Source organism: Aspergillus pseudodeflectus, assembly GCF_044049435.1.
Source record: "Aspergillus pseudodeflectus strain CBS 756.74 chromosome Unknown BJX68scaffold_8, whole genome shotgun sequence".
NCBI classification, from domain to species: domain Eukaryota; kingdom Fungi; phylum Ascomycota; class Eurotiomycetes; order Eurotiales; family Aspergillaceae; genus Aspergillus; species Aspergillus pseudodeflectus.
This window is the reverse complement of record NW_027263784.1, coordinates 687,753-709,140: the sequence shown is the minus strand read 5'-3', so window position 1 is coordinate 709,140 and position 21,388 is coordinate 687,753. Positions and strand designations below refer to the sequence as shown.

The 21,388-nt window shown below is 51.4% G+C and overlaps 8 protein-coding genes across 8 annotated transcripts; 7 read left to right on the top strand and 1 right to left on the bottom strand.

Moving 5' to 3' along the window:
- The first annotated feature begins 2,133 nt into the window (after nt 1–2,133).
- gel1 (1,3-beta-glucanosyltransferase gel1) lies at nt 2,134–3,761 on the top strand. The gene is made up of 2 exons (XM_071037669.1): nt 2,134–2,829; nt 2,888–3,761. Exons 1-2 carry the CDS (start codon nt 2,230–2,232, stop codon nt 3,668–3,670), a joined length of 1,383 nt encoding a protein of 460 aa, XP_070902490.1. The 5' UTR covers nt 2,134–2,229; the 3' UTR covers nt 3,671–3,761.
- Nucleotides 3,762–4,298, top strand: BJX68DRAFT_207443 (uncharacterized protein). The gene has a single exon (XM_071037670.1). The coding sequence runs from the start codon at nt 3,852–3,854 to the stop codon at nt 4,137–4,139; it is 288 nt and encodes a 95-aa protein (XP_070902489.1). The 5' UTR covers nt 3,762–3,851; the 3' UTR covers nt 4,140–4,298.
- Nucleotides 4,299–5,548: 1,250 nt separating this feature from the next.
- On the top strand, nt 5,549–7,089 carry BJX68DRAFT_207428 (putative Cu-dependent DNA-binding protein). Its single transcript, XM_071037668.1, has 3 exons — nt 5,549–5,908; nt 5,984–6,120; nt 6,269–7,089. Exons 1-3 carry the CDS (start codon nt 5,833–5,835, stop codon nt 6,845–6,847), a joined length of 792 nt encoding a protein of 263 aa, XP_070902488.1. The 5' UTR covers nt 5,549–5,832; the 3' UTR covers nt 6,848–7,089.
- An 854-nt stretch (nt 7,090–7,943) lies between these two features.
- On the bottom strand, nt 7,944–10,790 carry BJX68DRAFT_207408 (putative actin polymerization protein Bzz1). The gene is made up of 6 exons (XM_071037667.1): nt 10,663–10,790; nt 10,576–10,602; nt 9,945–10,472; nt 9,816–9,896; nt 8,602–9,763; nt 7,944–8,550 (listed from the first exon to the last, which is right to left on the bottom strand). The coding sequence occupies exons 1-6, from the start codon at nt 10,705–10,707 to the stop codon at nt 8,150–8,152; spliced, it is 2,244 nt and encodes a 747-aa protein (XP_070902487.1). The 5' UTR covers nt 10,708–10,790; the 3' UTR covers nt 7,944–8,149.
- Nucleotides 10,791–11,192: 402 nt separating this feature from the next.
- On the top strand, nt 11,193–13,957 carry dbp5 (ATP-dependent RNA helicase DBP5). The gene is made up of 6 exons (XM_071039213.1): nt 11,193–11,537; nt 11,639–11,807; nt 11,873–12,370; nt 12,423–12,660; nt 12,717–12,917; nt 12,973–13,957. Exons 1-6 carry the CDS (start codon nt 11,465–11,467, stop codon nt 13,243–13,245), a joined length of 1,452 nt encoding a protein of 483 aa, XP_070902486.1. The 5' UTR covers nt 11,193–11,464; the 3' UTR covers nt 13,246–13,957.
- Nucleotide 13,958: 1 nt separating this feature from the next.
- BJX68DRAFT_230535 (putative GTP cyclohydrolase II) lies at nt 13,959–15,726 on the top strand. The gene is made up of 4 exons (XM_071039212.1): nt 13,959–14,180; nt 14,234–15,190; nt 15,247–15,528; nt 15,582–15,726. Exons 1-4 carry the CDS (start codon nt 14,085–14,087, stop codon nt 15,585–15,587), a joined length of 1,341 nt encoding a protein of 446 aa, XP_070902485.1. The 5' UTR covers nt 13,959–14,084; the 3' UTR covers nt 15,588–15,726.
- Nucleotides 15,727–17,168, top strand: BJX68DRAFT_230534 (dihydrodipicolinate synthase family protein). The gene has a single exon (XM_071039211.1). It carries the CDS (start codon nt 16,089–16,091, stop codon nt 17,079–17,081), a length of 993 nt encoding a protein of 330 aa, XP_070902484.1. The 5' UTR covers nt 15,727–16,088; the 3' UTR covers nt 17,082–17,168.
- A 984-nt stretch (nt 17,169–18,152) lies between these two features.
- BJX68DRAFT_263811 (basic helix-loop-helix domain-containing protein) lies at nt 18,153–21,212 on the top strand (the record flags this gene model as incomplete). The annotated part of the gene is made up of 1 exon (XM_071044784.1): nt 18,153–21,212. The coding sequence occupies one exon, from the start codon at nt 18,153–18,155 to the stop codon at nt 21,210–21,212; it is 3,060 nt and encodes a 1,019-aa protein (XP_070902483.1).
- Nucleotides 21,213–21,388: the final 176 nt, after the last annotated feature.

The window sequence follows — 21,388 nt, the reverse complement described above, 5'->3', positions numbered from 1 at the left end:
AATGGCGGAATCATTTTTGAATCATCGATCCCGGATATGCAGGTATCTCCTCCTGGTGAAGGTACATAGCTCAGCGGGTTATATTGATGGTAATATAGTAGAGCGCTGGTCCATCTGATGGCATCGTGCAGTAAGTGCTCTTATCCTTACAGTAGGCGTTTGATGACATTAACTTACCACTGACAATTGCATGGGCGATATACTTTGCTCGGACAACTCATACATACTCGCAGTGGACCGTACTTCCAGGCATCATATGGTGTTCTTTTCGTCTTGCCTGGTTCCCAGGCTATTACAACGATTGAACGAACAGCGAGTTCTCGGCATAGATGTGAGAAGAATTGGATATGGGATGAGACGCATGAGCTTCTGAATCATTGCAAGAAGGTTTATCGCCTAGATCCGAGCTTATACTGCAAATCATGATAGGGCTTGTCGTTGATGGAAACGATAAATGAGCTTTGAGATATAGCTGACCGCCTGCTTGCGGTCTTGTTTGGCCTGGACTTTTCCTGGAGTGGTGAAGGTTCCTGGACGACGGTGGAGCTGGCTTGATTCGACAAGAAAAATTGTTTTGTCGCGCGGGTATCAAAGTCGAACCACGCCTCGATGTTGTCTGTCTCTGTCATTCGGAGAGGTAACCTGAAACGCGCTTCACAAGCATGATTTTTAAGATGACTTCTGGAGTGCCGCTGGGCCTGGACTCTCGTGTTGAAACTAGTGCTTATATCACAAACAATGATTCGTTCGCTTGAATCAGTGTAACCATGAATTTGACGTCACTTCTCTATTTTTGGTGAGACGAGCACGAGCAACTGGCATGTTGACGGTCCTCCAGAGTTCAAGCGAGGAGGACGCGTTGGCACCTCGCTGCTTGATTTGATGTATGCGTTGGCAGTATTATCGCTGCTTGCTGGAGGATCAATTGCAGACAGGACTTGACCTTGGGAAGTCGATTTTCGATTTTGCCACTGGGCAGTTTGGTGTGAGACCAGCCTTGGAAATGAAATGTGTTGAATAAATAAATTGGTCCATAAATATCGCACGGTGGATCAAAGGCCTGCTGTGGAACACGTGCTGGCAATACTGACTGGACGAGTCCTTCTCGTGAAGCGAGTCAGAACTTTCAAGGGATCTTGGAAATCATACTCCGGGCTTTTCGGGAGACTTAACGACACTTTGTCCGTGGTGAGAAGCAAGATCCGGAGTCGACACTTGATGCAGTTCTGAATGTGAGGCCGACGTCAAGGGTCGGAAAGGGACTCCAGGGACTGAGAACCTGAAATGACCCCAGTCCCCTGACCCGCCAAGACCCACTGCGGCATCAGAACTGGGAATCATCTTCATTCTTTCATCTTCTGGTCCGCCGCATTTTGAACTCCCATTTGCTAAGGGCGTCTCTTCGAGGCACTGCCACCGCATCTTGTTAACAATTGGCCATTGTGAAAGCTTGGTGGGAGAGACTGACCACTCATCAGGCGATTCCATCGAAAAACCATGCCTCCCCTGGCGATCTGCCTATCTCTACCCACATCAGAAGGTGATCTCCGCCAAAGCATCTTGAAACTGTTACAGGATGACGAATGCTCCAGTCGGAGATGGGATTGGCTGCTTGTCCAGAACATCGTTATTGTATGTATGTAATTTACAATTCGATCTCGATCAGTAGATAGCAGTGTCTTGCTTTTGTCTCGGCTGCCGAAACAGATGCACGTCTTTCAAGGCAAGGCAGAAGAATTAGAGTACATGCGTTGTGACTGGACGAGGACAACTGAAGCATCCGCTGGAGAATCACGTTGACGAAGCATTGACACAGAGCAGGATTCAAAGACATATCGAATGAGCGACTAGGGACCTGGTGGGGTGTGGTAATACTAGTAGTAACATGGGTTGTCCTCCGGAAAACAGGGAGGGCCTGTGCTGGGGCCTGAACCCTCCACCTTCGCGACCCCTTCTGCAGGAGCCTTTGACTGCATTCTCACCCTCTTTCTGTCTCTCCTGTGTTTTCTTTCTTTCCTTCCTCATCCCTTCCATCATTCCAACTCCCTTCTTTCCAATTTCTTCTCATACTTCAAGGCTTTGCCTCGTCACTCGTTCGGACTTGTTTGATTTCGATTTCTCACACTCGCTCTCTTGCATTTTTGCGACACTTATTTACCAAGACCTAAATCACCAGCCCACCCTTATCGACTGTCAAACTCAACATTCTCTGTCTGACTCTCACTACACATGATGAAGGGCTCTACCATCGCCACAGCGCTCGCCGTGAGTGCATCTACCGTTCTCGCTGCGCCCTCGCTTTCCGCCCGCGACGATATCACCCCGATCACCGTGAAGGGCAATGCCTTCTTCAAGGGAGACACCCGTTTCTACATGCGCGGTGTCGACTACCAACCCGGCGGTTCCTCCGATTTGGCCGACCCTATCGCCGACGTGGACGGCTGCAAGCGGGATGTCGAGAAGTTCAAGGCACTTGGCCTGAACACTATCCGTGTTTACTCGGTCGACAACTCGAAGGACCACGATGAGTGTATGAACCTCCTGGCTGATGCTGGCATCTACCTGGTGCTAGATGTGAACACTCCTCTATACTCCATTAACCGTGAAGACCCGGCCCCGTCTTACAACGACGTCTATCTTCAATACATCTTTGCGACTGTCGACAAGTTCGCCAAGTACAAGAACACCCTCGCTTTCTTCTCTGGAAACGAAGTAATCAACGACGGCCCATCGTCAGTGACTGCTCCTTATGTGAAGGCTGTGACTCGTGATCTTCGCAACTACATCCGCGCCCGCAACTACCGCAAAATTCCCGTCGGATACTCTGCTGTGAGCTTGACCCTGCAGGACAACTGGAATCATGATACTAACGAAAATTGACCTCTAGGCCGACGTCAACACCAACCGTCGCGAGATGGCCGAATACATGAACTGTGGTACCGACGAGGAGCGCAGTGACTTCTTTGCCTTCAACGACTACTCCTGGTGCAGCCCTTCCTCGTTTCAGAAGTCCGGCTGGGACCAGAAGGTTCAAAACTTCACTGGCTATGGTCTTCCTCTCTTCCTCTCCGAGTATGGTTGCAACACCAACGAGCGTGACTTCGGTGAGGTCGAGGCCTTGTACTCGACCAAGATGACCTCTGTCTACTCTGGTGGTCTGGTTTATGAGTACTCTCAGGAGCCCAGCGACTACGGTCTGGTCGAAATCAAGAACAACAAGGTGACTGAGCTCGCTGACTTCGATGCTCTGAAGACCGCTCTGGCCAAGACCGAGAACCCTACTGGTGACGGTGGATACAACAAGACTGGCGGTGCCAACCCTTGCCCTGCCAGGAACGCTCCTAACTGGGACGTTGACTCTGCCGACGAGCTGCCCGCTATGCCCAAGCCCGCCCAGAAGTACTTTGAGAATGGTGCCGGTGCTGGTAAGGGATTCGATGGCCCTGGTAGCCAGAACGCTGGTACTCAGTCCACCAGCAACACCACCAATGGTGCCGGAAACACCGTCTCATCTTCCAACTCTGATGACTCTACTGCTAGTGGATCCTCTGAGACCTCTGACGATGCTGCCGCTGGTCTCCAGATCCCCAGTCTCTCCATGGCCCCTGCTTTTGTCGGGCTGGTGACGATCCTGTCAACTCTGGTCGGAGCCGGTGTCATCCTTATCTAGATGGACACCAGATTGTTTCGCGGGTTATCATATTTATTTCTTTCGGAGTTCTCTAACTGGCGTGATTTTCTCCTGACCGCTCCCAAGCTTCCCGTTGGGGAGCCCGCACGATTGTACAGTTGGATGGCACATTTGTTGACCAGTTTCCGTGCTTGAGTATAGACTCGTAATCAATGATCGAATGTTCTTAATACACCTGGTTTTGATTATATCCAGCTTCGTTTGCGAACATACCCGGGAACGGCTGTGTCACTTTCATTGGCGGCATGTAGCCTGCCCAGTGTTCTCCAGGTCGTTACTGCGTACCCCAGGTAGTTTCTTATTAGTTCCGATGTACTCAGCCTGGCATATAGTTACCGCGGAGCCAGTCAACTGCCAAGCATGGAGTGAAACAGAGAGCACTGATCCTCCGGCTGGACATCCCTGTTATGGGGTCGCCTGCCGCCATGCATTGAATCAGAGAAGCTAAAGCCAGCGGGCGCGGGTGGAGCCCGCGGTCTATATCTTACTCGATTGATCGTCAGCAAGGCTGCTGCAGGGATTAGTACCTTAGTTGAGATGATTACTGGTAAACGGCTTTGAAAGCGGTATTATTGGTAGGTCGCCGCGTTCAGAGTATGTAAAGGCAATATATAGCAGATACTAGCAGATACTAACTACCAGGTATCTAGGAATTCGCCAATATCGGCTGCTTCCGCCAGAAATCGACATTGTTGTAGAAACTCACCCAGTCAGTAGAGTGGATATTGAGTAAATCAAGAGCAGCTGAGGCCACAATGCTGGAATAATGAACGTGCGAGAGCTTTTGATCCGTGGCTCGTTTCGCTGCTGCCTAAGAACTAGGGCTGCAAATTTACCCCAGTTGAGCCACCGACTGTGGATCTCGAAAGCAGCAGGTCTTCATTGCCAAGGGGAAGTGAGCGAAATGAACCCCCAGTGCGGTTGCAGAATTGACCGACTCCAACTGAGGTTCTGTCCAGCAAAGCTGCTGCTCCTCATGTTGCGGGAAGGAGGGAACTGAATCCAAAAAAAGGCAAACAATGTGCTCGCTGATGCCAGCTGTCTCACTTTACTCGAGTGTGCCTTGAATCCTCGAGCACTGGCAAGCAGAGAGAATCGAGTTCAAGAGCTTCCCAAATGATCGACCAGCGCCACAGCAGCAGATTGGCTCTTGCGATAAGCTTTGAGAAAACCTCAGACAGCAGCAAATGCACACATTGCTCAGCCACCTCCATTCATTTCGGCTCTTTCCCACTTTCATATGATTGGTTTTTGGTGCTTTGGCCGGCAGCTCTCGTTGCAGCTCAAGCCGCATAGTGACCCGAGCTCTTTTCTTGCGCTTCCCAAGTCCCTTTTTTTTTCTTTTTTTTTTCCGCAGAGGAAAATAAACTTTGCGAGAGGGGAGATCTAGGGATTATGACTTGCATTATTGGGGCAACGACAACATATATACAATGGACATCTCGGTACTCAGGAGTGAGTCGGACGTCATAATCAGAGGGGAAAGCAACGGCTGGACAGGGAGGATCCTCGACCAGGAATGATGCTAATCCGTATTATGAGGGAATTGTTCGACCATTCGGCCTCGCTGCAACTAAGACAATTGGGGAATCTCGTTCTGAGGCCGTCCAAAAGTCCAGCAAGCACCCAGCAGAGAATCATTTGTTCGGAAAATGCCGCACACGATCTAATGCTCGATATTTCCATATCCTGCGATGGAGCTGCGATTCCCACAAAATCCACACAATCGAGTCGGACATGGGAAAACCACGCAGGACTAACCATCATCGAGTCATAGTCCGAAACGAAATGAGTGACATCCACAGCTCTCCTTGTCCCGGTGGCTGTGCGATTCGACCGCGGCTACGCGACAGGACGATCAAGGCTGCCAGTGCCTACTGCACCGCTGCTAGTCTTCCTGTTGCTGCACCCAGCGTCCCAGCTTGTCTGGTCTGCGAGTGCGCTGCTTCTCGTCCTTTCCTTTTCTTTCATTACTTTGTTTTTCCTTTCCGCTTTCCCTTTTCCCAAGTCCCTCCATTTCCTCCCCGTCATTTCGTCGTTGTCCCATCCGCGATCCACAATCCACACGTATAAAAGCGTATGGCTCCCTCCCTCCGTCGCAATGGCTTCCTCCTTCTCCTTCACCACTGCGCCTCTAAGGGATGCTCATAGACGGTGAAAAGTGGGCTTGTGAAGCTTGCGTTCGCGGCCATCGTGTCTCTACCTGTAAGCACCATGGTGCGTTCCTCCTCTTCTCACCGTCTTCTCCTCTCATCACCCGCTATCCTCAATTGCCTTGCTTATGATTCCCAGATCGACCGTTAATTCGCATCAATCGGAAGGGTCGCCCCTTCTCGACCTGCTCAATATGCAACTGCACCCCCTGCAATTCGCCGGATGAGCACAACAGGCTCAAGCGCGAGGCAGAGCTAAAGTCCCAATCGCAAAATGTTAGAGCATCACCATTACCAGATACTACCATACCATCAATAATCCTCTCATAAGCAAGCCAAAACCACATCATCTCACGCAAGATTTGTCAAAATTTGAGATGTTCTTACTAATTGCCTTTTCTTTCCCTTCTCGTCTGCACTACAGAGAGCATCTGGCAGACACGCTCGTTCAAGTCCTACCGCGTTTCTCCCAATCGCGCCGCGTCCGACGTCATCTTCCCCTCCGCCGTCCGCGACCCAATCCTCTTCGCGCCAGGGATACAGCCGTGGTTCTCAATCCTCCGATGCCGCTACTCATGCTCCCAGAGCCGGAGCTGCGGGAGCAGCAGGAGGGCGAGGCGCACCACAGGGAGCGCCGCACCACCGCACTCACAATCCCACCGCGAGGTCATCCGCTCCACGTACATCGCAGCACCAGCACCAGCACCATCATCAGCATCAGCATTACACTCCCCAGCTGGGCTCAAGCCATTACGGTAGCCTCTCCCCTCTGAACTTGCCGCTCGGGTCTTTCTCCCCGCCGCTGTGTTCAATGTCTGATATTCCCGTTTCGATGTCGATGGTGAGCCCGTTCGACCATCCATACGGGGATCCATCCATGCTTGACGGGAGCGGCGGCGCTGCTGCATTCCCTTCCTTGGAAGATTTCGATCTTGGGGGACTCCAAGATGACATGATGCAGGAGGAGTGGAGATGGTTCTCTGAGGATCACGACCTGAGATAGGGGTTTGAGGGCGGCTGTCTGCTTTTAGTGATGCATACTGCAACTTTTCAGTTGTCGAGGAGATGGGTCGAGGAAGGGTTCTTTATGACGAACACGATCGCAACGATTACGAGGTGATGAACTTTATGAGATTCTGATAGGGTTGAACAGGACCTATTTCCTAGCTTTAGCTTGAACTAGAACTCAAGAAAGAAAAAAATATAATAGGATAGGAAGAGGCGGGAAATAAGGAGTTAAACACAGTGTTATTCGAAAGTGGCACCAATAACCCTAACATCGAGAGCTCTTGAAGTATATGTCAAACAACCCCTAACCCAGAGGTTTTCAAGCTTCTTATGCCCGGTGCTTCAACCTAATTCTCATCGAACCAATAATGTCTACACAGGACGCACATCCCTACTGGTAAGCAAAATCCAGCTTCACAGTTCCAAAGCGCTTCCCTTCGGAGAAGCCATCCAAGCAACCAATGACAAGCCCCATCTTTGAGGAGCTAAAAACACAGCTCGATCAGCCCACCGGCGGCCGACCAAGACCCAACCCACCAGCCAGCTCACCTCAGCTGTGCTGTGGCAGCTTGTCTGAAATTGTGAATCATCAGTGCTTGTGATCAGAATGGAACGAGATTGCGGAGGAATCTCCGCGCCTGCATGCGTGTGGCGTCAGGGTCCACAGTGCAGACCCCCGTCTCTCCAGCCTCCGAGTGGAGCCGGAGACTATGTCCTAACAAGGGAGGTTGAAACTGAGGTAGTACGAGTTAGGTCATCGGTTGGGAGGGAAGAGATTTTAGAGGTCCTGTGGTCTTGTTGTGGGTTGTACGGATTTGGGGAAGTAGTGTGGTTGATAGGGTATGGGGGACTTGGATTAGAGTTGCTGGCGATTTCAATTTTCTAGTCTGATTATTGGATATCTAGCAGTTTAGTAACGTGTTGGATTGGATTGGCTTGAATTTATTTCCTCCTATCCTACATCATGCAAATGCGGAGGCAGATGCGATCAGCGAGACCATGACCTAGATACTGTACGCATGGAAAATACAAAACGAATGCTCGATAGAAAAGACAGGCGAGAAAAATAAGAAAAAAAAAACGAAGGAAACCGCTAATCTCCAGACTCCACGATGCAAATCAAGTCAAAAACCAGATCAATCAAAAACATACAGCAAGTATATCAACATGGATAAAACAAAACATACAAGGATGCAGAATTGTATGGATTTGGGGTGGGGGAGAATGCAGAGGAAGGTGCAAAATCTGGGACCGATATGCAGCCAACCGTCGGTTCTATACTTATGCATATACCTACCTATACCTCATGAATGTAATTTGCTGGGACGCTCTTCGTTTGGCCGCCGCGCTCGACATCGGCCCAGCCATCGCCGCTGTCCCGCGTGATGAGGACGAAGCGGTCTCCTTCGCTCATACTCCATTCCATGTCACTTCGTGCTTCGTAGTCGTACAAAGCTTCTACGTATTGTAGTTTCTTGGCTCCGCGACGAGGGGCTACCGCCGGGCCCACGCGCTTGGCTGCGGCTGCCGCTGTACTGCCTGCTAAGGAAGCAGAGGAGTTTGAGTAAGTCGATCCTGGTCGGCCAGCACCAGAGCTAGCGGAAGGAGGTGTCTGAGCAGGTAATACGTCGACATAGGAAGCGGGGACGAGACCTTCACCCGAAGATTCGGATCGAACACGCATCCATCCGGATCCATCTTGGGTTTCCTGTTAGTATTGTAAGAAATTCACATATTAGGGCACCATACCGTCTGGCTCGATGACGACAACGTTCTCACCGTCAACGACGGTGACCTCGTCTGCGCCGGTGGATTGATATGGGTAAAGCATTTTACCGCGGGGTTCGCGGTCGTTGGACTTCGAGGTGGTGGCAGGTAACTCGGCCGGCAGACTGCTGATGTACTGAGCTGGCGGAGGGGCAAGGATCCTGTTACGCTTCACCGCAGGCTTAGGGGCAGCAGCTGGGGCGGGAGCGGCGGGAGCAGGAGCGCTAGGAGAAGGAAGCTCAGCCACAGACTCTTGGGTACCGACGTTCGACAAGGACCGATTGGCGCTGACCGCATATCCAGAACTCAGGGAATTCATCGTATCCTGTCGGGCGAGCGATGGCGCCGTGGAGGATGCGCTGGTGGGACCGAGATCAACAGCTGGTGCGGCATTGGCCTGTTCTTGACGCTCGACCTTGAGCTTCTTTTTCTCCTCTTTAGTCTGTTCTCCAGGGCACTCTGCCGGTACCTTCATCTCGCATTTGCTGTGGCAAGTGTATCCACAGTCGCGGCAGTCAAATCCCTTGGCAGACAGCCCCCAGATACGCTCTCCGCATAGGTCGCAGTTGGTCGGGATCTTGAAAGTCTGCGATTTGAAGTTGTGGTTTTTCGCGCCAAGGGAGAGGTCGCCGACAACGGTTATGATAGTGGATGTTTCAACTTCAGCCGTAAGCCGCTTGCGCTCTATCTCATGTAAGGCTTCTTGCATGAAGAATATCGACCTCACAACATCCACTTCATTCCTATTGTCGCGCCCTTGCTGGATGCTCTGGCGTATGCGTTTGGCGCCCTCCACATCTCGTCGCTTTTGGTCAGATTCCACCCTCAACTCACGAACCTGAGTTTTACTCTTGCTGAGAAGGTTCCGCAAGAACACCTTGGCCGCCTCGTCGGTAACGAGCGCGTCGTCGTCGTGCCACACCGGACTAGGCTCAAACCCTAATGGTGCTGGCTCCTGGAGTTGTGTAACATTGTGTCGCAGGAACATGAGGGAGTCAAGGTGAGGCTGATTTCGCGGGATCTCGTTAATCAGGTTTGTCATATGGTCTGAGCTTTTCCCTAGAGATTGTTTCTCGAGCTGCGCGGCAAGAGACCACAGCGCGTTTAATCTTGATACTCTCGTCTCGTTCAGGTCTTGCAAGCCCTGTCAACCTTGTTAGCTAGATCTTGACAAGACAGCAGTCCGCATCACCCACATCGAGAAGCTCCGGTACGTATTCGTGGTAGAATCTTTCCTTTAGCTTGTTGGTAACGCTGATGCTTATAAGATAAGTGTTCTGTTTATGTTAGTGGGCAGAACTAAGCGAAGGGGTGACTGCGGCTACCTTGACGTTGTTCATCTCTAGGATTTGCTGCTGATATACTGTCTGAGCTTTGTTCTTGCTATGATCGAAAGCGCTCTCCATCTTCTTCCTCCTTGATTCGACTTCTTGACAGGCACCGTCATATTTGCCTTTCACCTTCTTGAGCTCGCTGAAGCTGGCTTCTTTCTCTTTCTCGAGCTTCGCGTGGAAGTCGACATGACACTTTCTCAGTTCTTCGTATTGCACAGCGGCATGTTTCAGTGGCTCTGCGACCTGAACAAGGAGGTCGGTTCCGAACTTATCACGTTCCGCCGCATGCGCTTCAACCGCGGACAGTTGTGTGGTCCAAGTTGTAAGCGAAGCGCTTTCTAAAGAGCCGGGCGTCATCGCAGGGTTATCTCCAACACTCAATGGGCTAATCTTCTTTGCCTTGCGGTCGTAGTATTTCTTGCAAAGTGCCGTGAGCTTGGAGGCGTATTCTTTCTCTATCACGCTGCGCTCTCGGTAAAATTGCTGTATTTCCTCCAGCCAGGATATCCCATTGGAAACCTATATGTAGTATTTTAGCATCGGTGCGAGAGTACGGCAATTGCGCTCGCTGCGTTTTGGCCTAGGCTTCGAACATGCGGGGAAGTGACATCGAGGACCGTACCCAATTGTTGACTGGCTTGAAGGCATCCTACACCGAGTGAAATGTTAGGCATGACTGGCAACGCGGTACCAGGGATACAGCACTCACCTTCAACTCCGCCCCAAATTGAGGAGCGACCTCGGGGGCTGCCATTGTCCCTGTGACGACTACTACAACCTTGGGCGCATATGAGTTGTGGATCTAAGGCAACAGCGGAAAGATCGGAGGGAGATCTCGTCAGGAGGGAAAGCAAGCGAATCAAGGGTGTCGTCGAATAACCGTAGTGGTGGCTTTATGCAGAAGGCTCTTGCGGTGGCACTTCAAGCCCAGCACACCAAACATTCGACAGTGTCTGAATATTGTCTTCTTCGATCTTTGGCCGGGCAATGCGGGAGAGCGGGGAAAGCACACTGAGAGCAATACTCCGGTACTCAGCCCTCAGGCTAAATTGCTGTGACAATACCAAATACGCCTGTCAGGCCACGTTTGCTGCCCAGAGGTCGGCAGATGGCGGGGATAGATTACTCGCGACGTCATCTTCGTACATTTCCGCTCCGGCCACCGCCTTCTGCCTGGAGGTTAGCGCATTCCGCTCGGTTGTTTGCCCAAACGAAACTGGTGTCTTGGCAGCTTTTGCGATTGCTTCACTGCGGTTTTTTGCTTGTCATACTCTTTCACTTTCCATACTTGTCACTGTCTCAGTTTTGCTTTGAGCTGCTGTGGAGACTACCTAACTCCCGACTCCTGTCTGACGGCGTGCTCTTCTTTGGACAGTTGCATTTTCTTTGTCTCGTGTTGGTCCCTTGTTGATCGGCCCTCAAGGTCACCCCGCCAATTTGACCGCGCCCTCCTCCCAATCTGCAACACTTCTTTAGTTTCGCGACCCTTTCCCTTCACCAACCCCAACGCAATGGCTTCCGACGCTCCCTCTGGCGGCTCTCTTGCCGATCGCGTCTCGAAACCGGATGAAACCAAACCCGCAGGTACGCGCGCTACCCCGAGACTGCTCGACCGGATGACTCCGTCACTGCTATGCCAGACCTCAATCGCATCCAACGCACACTAATCTCACGACGAACAACAGAGACTACAGAGCCTACCACGGATGATGGACAAACGGACGGTGCTGCTGGGCAGATGGGCGGCTCGGAACTCCATGAGCCGGAATACACAGTCGAGGTCAAGCTCAGTGATCTCCAAGCCGACCCGAATAACCCCCTCTTCTCCGTGAAGAACTTTGAAGATCTTGGACTGTAAGTTCTCGCCGTGTCATATTGCTCTTTTGAGCTTCGGCGACTGACTTGCACTCTCTCCTCAGAGACCCCCGCATCCTCCAGGGACTGTCCGCCATGAACTTCCGCAAACCATCCAAGATCCAAGAGCGAGCTTTACCTCTGCTGATGGGCAATCCTGCAAAGAACCTAGTCGGTCAATCCCAGTCAGGAACCGGAAAGACCGCTGCCTTCGTTCTGAACATCCTCAGTCGCCTGGACCTTTCTACTGAACAGCTCCAAAAGACCCCGCAGGCCTTGATTCTAGCTCCCACCCGAGAGCTGGCCCGTCAGATTGTCGGCGTTATCCAAGTCATGGGACAGTTCCTTGAAGGGCTGGTCATTGGGACCGCTGTTCCCGCCGATTCAACCGCGCGCCCAAGCAGGCTAGAGTGCTCTGTTGTTGTCGGTACTCCCGGGACCGTCATGGACATGGTGAAGAAGCGTATCATGGTGGCGGCAAAGCTCAAGGTTCTGGTGTTGGATGAAGCTGATAACATGCTGGACCAGCAAGGTCTGGGTGATCAGTGCATTCGAGTGAAAGCGTGAGTACTTAGACGATCTCCATTTCCCAGGGCGTCTATTGACTCTTTACAGGCTGCTACCACGAGACATCCAAGTTGTTCTTTTCTCCGCGACATTTCCCACGCATGTTCACCAATATGCCTCAAAATTCGCCCCTTCGGCCAACGAGCTTACTCTGCAGCACGAGGAGTTGACCGTGGAGGGAATCAAACAATTGTACCTTGACTGTGCAAGCGAGGAGGATAAGTACAGGACGCTTGTTCAGCTTTATGGTCTTCTAACCGTCGGTTCTTCTATCATCTTCGTCAAGGTGCGCTATTACAATATGCTATCCCAACGATTTAGCATTAGCTAACTGTTTGCTAGACCCGTGCCTCTGCGACAGAGATTGAGAAACGCATGGTCGCTGAGGGTCACACCGTTGCGTCCTTGACTGGTGGTATCGAGGGCTCGCAGCGTGATGCCATCATTGACCAATTCCGTGCCGGCCAGGCCAAGGTCCTGATTACCACCAACGTTCTCGCACGTGGTATCGATGTTTCTACAGTTTCCATGGTCATCAACTACGTGAGTGGACAGTCGTTACCTTTGTCTATGGAAAACTCCTTACTGACTGCTATAGGATATCCCCGAGCTTCACCAGCCAGCTGGCCGCGAACGACAGGCCGATTTCCAAACATACCTTCACCGTATCGGCCGTACTGGGCGTTTTGGCCGTGTCGGTGTCTCCATCTCCTTTGTTTCCAACCGGGAGGAATGGAACATGCTCAACCAAATCCAGAAATACTTCAACACAGATATCCAGAGGATTGACACGAAGGACTGGGACGAGGTGGAGGACATCATTAAGAAGACAATCAAGAGTTCCCGTTCCCAGGCAACCTTTGGGCGGTGAACGAATCTGAGTATTGGGTGGCATTTTTATTTTGACTGATGGGCTGGATCTAGACCTTAGACGCCCGCTGCTCTCTGAACATATTGGGCAGCTAGGACCACGTCTCAGGCAGACCGACTTTCAGCAAAGGCTTTGATGAATGGTTTTGTGGTTTATGTATGAAGAATTACGACGCTTTCCTTGCCATATTCAAAAGTAAACGAAGATCTAGAGATACCATCACACACACGCACAGCAAGTTCTTCCTTTCCACACGAGTCTAAGGTAGCTGATATGGTATTATGGCATAATTATAACACATGGCCACAGTTGCAGACAAGCATAATAATGTAATTTTGCACATCCTAGAAGGATAGACAGATTCGTTCTCTCGCATGGAGCCGCCCGTAAAGCTATCAGGTAGTTACCAGCACTGCACTCACAGCTGAGCAGCTCGAGTGGGGAGCGGCCTTATCTTTGTCGCCCCGTTGATAGCGGCCGATGAGGGGAACCACTGATAGCCGTGATAAGGGCCGTCGACAACTCTCCGAATATTCTCGAGACAATGGGGCTCTTCTTAAATTGCAAAAAAGGCTGGTATGGTTGTCAGGTAGCTTTACAGGAAAGATTGGCGTTTCAATGCAACATCATCAAGTGACTTTGTGGCTGGGCCAGCAAGAATGTACGGTGTCGTAAGGCAGCAGATAAGATGCGGAGAGTTGGGGTCACATGCAGGAGCAGGTCACCTTACCCCCTCGCCTTCTTTCTTTCTTTTCCTCCTCACATTCTCTTTGTTCTTCAGTCTACTGCTATTTTCTCCAGCTTCTGTAGCAAAGCTGTCTCTTCAGAAACTATCCAAAATGGTGGAAGAAGACGCCAATTCCCCTCCCAAGGAAACGGAGACTACCACTATCCAGTCCCCGACCTCGAGCTCGAGATACAGTAAGCATATCGTTGTAAGCAGCCACGAACCACATTTCCCAGTGGTCGCTCAAGCTCATCGGTCTAGTTAACTACCTACCCCGGCCAAAGCGGTATCGATCCTGTTCCTTTGGAATGGGGGGCGAAAGACGCAAGATCTCGTGGCCCTGTTGTCGTCTCGCGCAGCGGAGCGTTCCTCAAGCGTCGCAATGCAATGGGTGCCCATGGAGGGAGCTATAGCATCTATAACGCCCTAGCTATCGCAGCGGGTGATTTAGATCCAAACTTTCTCCCAAACTTCAAGAATACGGAACCAACTTTCGATTTCCCCTGGCAGCCGTCGTGGGCCGATAAGACCAAGATAGTGTCGATGGATCCCTTTGGGCATGATATCGTCAAGTATTTTGGTGATGAGATCAATGCCGGTTGGGATATACGACCCACGATGGCTATCACCCGTGCGAATATGAAACTTGCGGAGATTGGGGAGGCGGTCCGGGATGGACAACTCGAAGTTGATGGGTCGATTGTTGTAGATTCTCAGGGCGAAGTCCGCGTTACCAAGGTCGCCGTTGAGCCTGTATGGTATCTACCAGGAGTCGCGGAACGGTTCGGAGTGGATGAGCCCACCTTGCGCCGGACTCTGTTCGAACACACTGGCGGTAGCTATCCCGAACTGATAACGAGGCCCGATCTTAAGATTTTCCTCCCTCCCATTGGTGGCTTGACCGTTTATATCTTCGGACCCCCCGAGCGAGTTTCTGATGAGAATGTCAAGCTAGCCTTACGAATCCATGACGAGTGCAATGGTAGTGATGTTTTCCAGTCCGATATCTGCACATGTCGACCGTATCTGGCATTCGGCATTCGCGAGGCGATTCGAGAAGCACAGAATGGAGGCAGTGGTGTTGTTATCTACTTCCGTAAAGAGGGTCGTGCTCTTGGAGAGGTGACAAAGTACTTGGTGTATAACGCCCGCAAACGTGGTGGCGATACTGCTGATAAATACTTTACTCGAACGGAAAATATTGCTGGCGTGCGAGATGTGAGTGGTATAACTTGGCGTTTCGCGAGATATGCAGATGCTGACAATTGTCATAGATGCGTTTCCAAGCCCTCATGCCTGACATTCTGCACTGGCTAGGGATCAAGAAGATCGACAAAATGCTGTCGATGTCGAACATGAAGCACGACGCTATTGTTGATTCAGGAATCAAGATCCTCGAGCGCGTCCCAATTCCTGAGGATATGATCCCCAGCGACTCGAGGGTCGAAATTGATGCCAAAATCAATGCTGGGTACTTCACAACGGGCAAGCCATATACGATGGAAGAGCTGGCTCAAGTGCGCGGACGTGGATGGGAGAAGTGGGAGGACGTGACGGTACGTTGCCTTTTTTGAATATGAGATGGTCGTCTACTAAAAACCCTGTACAGCACTAGTAGAAAACGACATGTATGGGTTGGTGTTTGTTTTCATGAAGTTGGTGAGGGGATTTCACCACATATGTTCCGTTTCTTCTCGTCGTCACGTATCTCGGTTTATATCTCTTCATAAAGAATATCAAGTAAATACCCTGAAGCCCGTCCGTAGGACATAGATATCAGAAGCGAATACCTCATGTAGTACGGTAGCCAGACCATAAACTCGGCTCATGTCCGTTACTCTCGGGTCGGTTGTCCGTGGAGGGCTGATTTACGAGTTCTGATAAGCCAGCTATTACTCCAATTCCTCGAGGCTCGGACTCCACATCCGAGTCGGATAATTATCCTTGTCCAATGCTCCCCCACTTCGATACTATGAGCCATGATCGTATATAGGGCGGGATTGCGATACTTCTTGGAGCTAATTGACCAGATCTCTGTTTCTCTCGAAGCGAGAACATACCGTGCGACCGCGCAAAGTCTCCAAACATCACCCGACTCACCTGAGCTATAGCAACAATGGGTTCTCAAACCCCCGCAGTCAGTCAACAGCCCCGCGTTCCGAAAGCGGGAGTATGGTGTCCGGCCGTGACATACTTCGACCACGGAACAGACACCATTGACCTAGAATCGCAGAAGAAATACTACTCCTACCTATCTAAGACCGGCCTGGCAGGCCTAGTCATCCTAGGAACGAACTCCGAAGCCTTCCTCCTCACCCGCGAAGAGCGCGCTCAACTCATCGCTGCTGCCCGCGAGGCAGTTGGACCCGACTTCCCTTTAATGGCCGGCGTTGGTGCACACTCCACCAAGCAAGTCCTTGAACTTGCAGCAGACGCAGCTGCCGCAGGTGCAAACTATCTGCTTGTCCTTCCACCAGCGTACTTTGGCAAGGCAACAACAACAGCTGTTATCAAGCGGTTTTTCGCAGATGTTGCTCGCAAGGCTCCGCTTCCTGTTGTGGTGTATAATTTCCCCGGTGTCTGCAATGGCGTTGACATCGATTCCGAGACCATCACGGATATCGTGCGCGAATCCGCGTCCTCGAGCCCCAATGGTGTTTCGAACGTGGTTGGTGTCAAGCTGACGTGCGCATCCGTTGGGAAAATCACACGGCTGGCGGCGACATTCCCCGCAACGGAATTCGCGGTGTACGGTGGACAGTCTGATTTTTTGATCGGGGGCTTGAGCGTGGGTTCGGCGGGTTGTATCGCGGCCTTTGCCAATGTGTTCCCGCGTACTGCTTCTAAAATTTATGCGCTCTATACGGCTGGCAAGGTGACAGAGGCAATTGAGTTGCAGAGGAAGGCTGCGCTTGCAGAGAGTCCGTGTAAGAGTGGCATTGCGTCGACGAAATATGCGACTGCGCTATTCACTGCGCCTCTTGCGGGAATTGAGGGAGCGGAAGAGAAGCTGAAGCCGAGGACACCGTATGAGGAGCCGGCAGAGGGAGCGAAAAAGGTCGTCCGTGAGTTTATGGGAGGAATGGCTGAGGTTGAGGCCGCCGTGTAGTTTGACGATCTGCGATTAATGAAGATTATGAACAGCGAAAGTTATGAAAATAGCAGTCAGCTATGCAGCAAGAATTGTGCTGCGTCATATTCTGTCAGGCGGGGTGTATCGTACATAGTATTACGAAAACCCGCCCTACAGTCTCTGGTAAATAGCAGAAAGTACCGTATCACTAATACGGTGCTCATCGTCAGCATCAAGAGCCGGACTGCCGGAAGCGCAGCCTCCCGCGATCATACGACGCCCACCGTCAACCTACTATTGGCTCAGATCCAACGTCGACATTTTCATCGATGGAGGTCGTCGATGCAGTGAGGAGCAAGCTCTTGAGGCCAAACGTTCACCTTGGACCTGGCAAGATAACCAATTGTCGATAACACCCGGACCTCTTTGATCGGAGACGAATCGGCATCAATCCATGCTGTGAGACTTTAAGAACGGCCTACAACTTGAACTAAAGTATCGCGCAAATAACCCGCCAGGCACAGCCCAGCCCTGTCACTTGGTTCGTCCCGCTGGTGGAACGATAGCCTCCTATAACATCTCCCATGTGAAGGAGAGAACCACGGTGCCTAGTCCCTAATTCAGGCCGCGCCCTCAACCAAGCGGGCCCCAACCATTTGATAAGATCCTAAGAAAGGTACCGTCCGCCGTCCTATTTCATCTCCCTAACTCGATTGACATGCCTTGCGTTTGATGAAGATATCGATATCCTCAACGTCAAAGTGACTCAATTCGACTTTGACGGCTTCTGCTTTGTGGCTCCCATCAGCCTTCTCCACATCTCACCGGTACAGACCCGTTAGCGCGTCCGCTCTGCGTTGATCATCAATCAATCTCTCGAACTTAGGGTGGCGGCTCGACCCTTGTCCTTGACAAGCCCGCCTTTCCATCCTCTGTATGTGTTCAACACCAGACGAGGCCTTATGTTCTTTTGCTGCTACTTTGATGCTGATACTCGTCACCGAAGTAAGCAAATTTCAGACCAGTATATGATACGAGCGAAGATACGACCACCATAAATCCAGGCCAAGGTTTATGGTCACAACTTTTTGCTTTTCAACCTCTCAAATGGCTGTCCCAGGCATGGGCAGTGACTTTCAGCTCTTCTCCCCAGCCCAGTCGAGGGGCAGGAAGAGCTCACAGGGGGATTCCGGATCAGACGATGCTGCACCGGATTGGTCGGAGTGGATGAGATGGGATGACCAAACGTTCCCAGACGTCGTTAAGGGCTTGCCATTAACGCCATCCGTTCCCTCGCCTAACAACGCGTTACAAAACAAGGGCCTAGACATCTTCCCAACTGGCGACTTTTCTCCCGACATTCCCCTCGATTGTACAAACATACCATTCGATTCTTTCTTGAACCAAGATCGTGGAAGCATCATCTCGACACAAGCTATCTTCAGAGACGGTACCGATGGCTACTCGGCGAATTCGGTTGTTTCTGGATCCCCACACTCATTAACAGGTGCCGGGCAAAAGCGAAAGTCCGGAAGTGACGACGATGGCTCCACTATCAGCGGTGTTATACAGGGTAATACGAAGAAGGTCCCTTCCAAGAAACGAGCGCACAATGTCATCGAAAAGCGCTATCGAGCGAATTTGAACGAAAAGATTGCTGAACTTCGAGATAGTGTGCCTTCTCTTAGGGCCTCTAAAGGAAGCGGAGCCATCATCGATGACGATGACGCAGAGGGTGTTACACCAGCCAACAAGTTGAACAAAGCTTCCATCCTCTCCAAAGCGACGGAATACATTCGGCACCTTGAAACCCGCAACAAGAGACTTGAAGATGAAAATACCGCCTTGAAGATCAGACTTCGCGAACTCGAAAAAGCAGCCGATCAATCTCTAACATCTGCGGCCTCCGTGTCGTCCCCTAGCAATTACACCGTTTCCACAGAATCAGGAGCAAGCTCCTCTCCAAGCATATTCTCGAGCCCAGAGGATAGCCCCAGCGACCACTCCCCTTCCTCCTCCCGCTCGGTCGGAATGATCAAAGTTCCAGATTCCTTCAAGCGCATGCGGGCAGAGCCTGCAAAAGACGATTTGTGGTCACGATCTTACATGTCATATCCAAGTTCTGGCAGCGGATCCGCTCCATCTGGCGGCGGCCGTCGGCGCGCAAACTATCCGAATAAATATGTACTGGGTACTCTTGCTGGCTTGATGGTCTTTGAAGGACTAGGCAGAGAAAAAGATACCGAGTCAACAGCAAAGGGCCTGCTGGCGGTCCCTTTCAAGTACTTCAAGAGCTTTGAAGTTCCACCCTCTCTCTACTTTGATGCAGTAGGTCACAACTTCTGGTCAACTTGGCACGCGAGGGCAATCTTGCACTTCCTCTTCCTTGCTATACTAGTCGTCGGCTCGGCATTCGTCGTCTTCATCTATCTTTTCAACTCGGGCCCTGGGCGGCAGAGCTCTGGCAAAACGTCAACAGCTCCTGATGTGATGCTTACTTCGTCCAACTTTAGACGTCAGGCCTGGTTGACCAGCGTTCAACAAGTCGGCGTACCAAGACATCGGTTCTTCCACGAGTGGTATGTTGTGACTTCACGATGTTTTGAGTATGTGATACGGTGTCTGCTAGGATGGAGACTGTATTCCTCGCTCACTGGCATCACGGAAGAGGATGACAAGTTGCGCGTCAAGTCCTGGGATATTGCCATTGACGCACAGCTGTCCGGAGGTGACGCCGAGATTAGCAAGAGTCGACTAGTGCTCACAATTTTCGCTGCTGGGACTTTACCTCGAAGTCCAATGAGAATGATGCTCAAGGCCCTCCACTGCCGTATTTTGCTTTGGCGGGTTGGAGTGCCAGGCTCATGGAGCTTCCAGGTCTCTAATGATGTTGCTCGTGCGCTAGCACGATATCAATGGGATCTGGCACGACAGATGAATGCAAAGCTGCCCAGAGACCACCCCAATGCCCTCCCACCTCATCTCGCCACTTTGCTCCAATGCGACAGTGGAGATGTCATGATTGATACCATCACTCAGCGAGCGGCAAATCTTACCTGGAATCGCCCTACTCAAGAAGGCTCTGACGGCGATGAGGCTCTTCTAGACGTTGTCGAGGAGGACCCAGCAATCCAGTCTTCTCTGGATGCACTCGCCGCCTGGTGGTCCTCCCATCTTCTTCAGCGAGCTCTTTTGAGGTATTTCGAGGCTAGCGCACGGGGCCCAGATGCTAAAAAGAGCCGTGATCTTTTCAAGGCTAAAATACAGCTTGCCGTCGATGTCGCACCGCAGCCTTCTGCAGCTCATACGCGCGCTCTGGTGATGAAGGCTGTCTTCTTCGAGCAAGACCGCGTCGCAAACATTGGAGCTGTGCTTTCCGCACTTCCTAAGCCGAAGGAAAAATCCCAGAGCAAGCAGAACCAGAACTTCAACTTCCTTGATTCATCACTACCAGTATCCGTTCGAGAAGAGATTACCATTGCAGTTCGCTGCGCTATGATTGCCGCCATCTTCACCGCACGATCTCGCAACGATACCTCGCTACCCGAATCTTTTACCATGGAGAAGGCCGTTACTTGGTTCAGTCAGTTACCGCTGGATCCTGTCGACCTGACTCTTCTAGGTTTCTCAGCTGTTTACCACTTGCTTCATGTCCTAGCTTCTGACACGGGCTACCTGTCTTCCTCGGATTCGTCGCGGCCTTCTTCGCCTGCGTTGAGGACCTCTCCTTGGTATTCATCTGATGAGGCCGAGGACGAGGCAGAAGATGAACCAGCTTTTAGCCGCAGAGATGAGGTCGCGCCACAGCCAATTCCCCTAATCGGCCGTGTTGCGTCAGAGCTTATGTACTGGGCTCGCAATGCCTACAACCCTGCTTTTTATGGATTCACTACAGACCTTATTCAGGTCATCGAAGAGGAATGTACATCTCTGTGCCATGGTGCTGGGGTTGACGTCGCCGACTACTCTTCCATTCATCAAGAGAAACTGAAAGCCAGCCATCGCAAGGACAAGAAAAAAGGCAAACACCCTCGGCGGCCAAAGACAGTCGAAGAACCCAGTCAGCCCTCTATCCCGCTCAGTCCCGGTCAGGCAGATCCAAGTCAAGAGGCGGCAAAGGACGAGCCCATTCAGCTGCAGGCAGTGCCTGTGGAGACAGTCACATAGCACATCATCACATGGCTGGCCTCTGTGGCCTTGTTAATTTATATCATCATTACTGTTCAATTCCTTTTGGCGCATTGCATTGTTGGGTATATAGATCTTACTCGGTATATTGTGAGACCTTGGGGGATAATCTAGGAAACGGCGTCTATCGATTATAACCAAAACCGCGATATCTT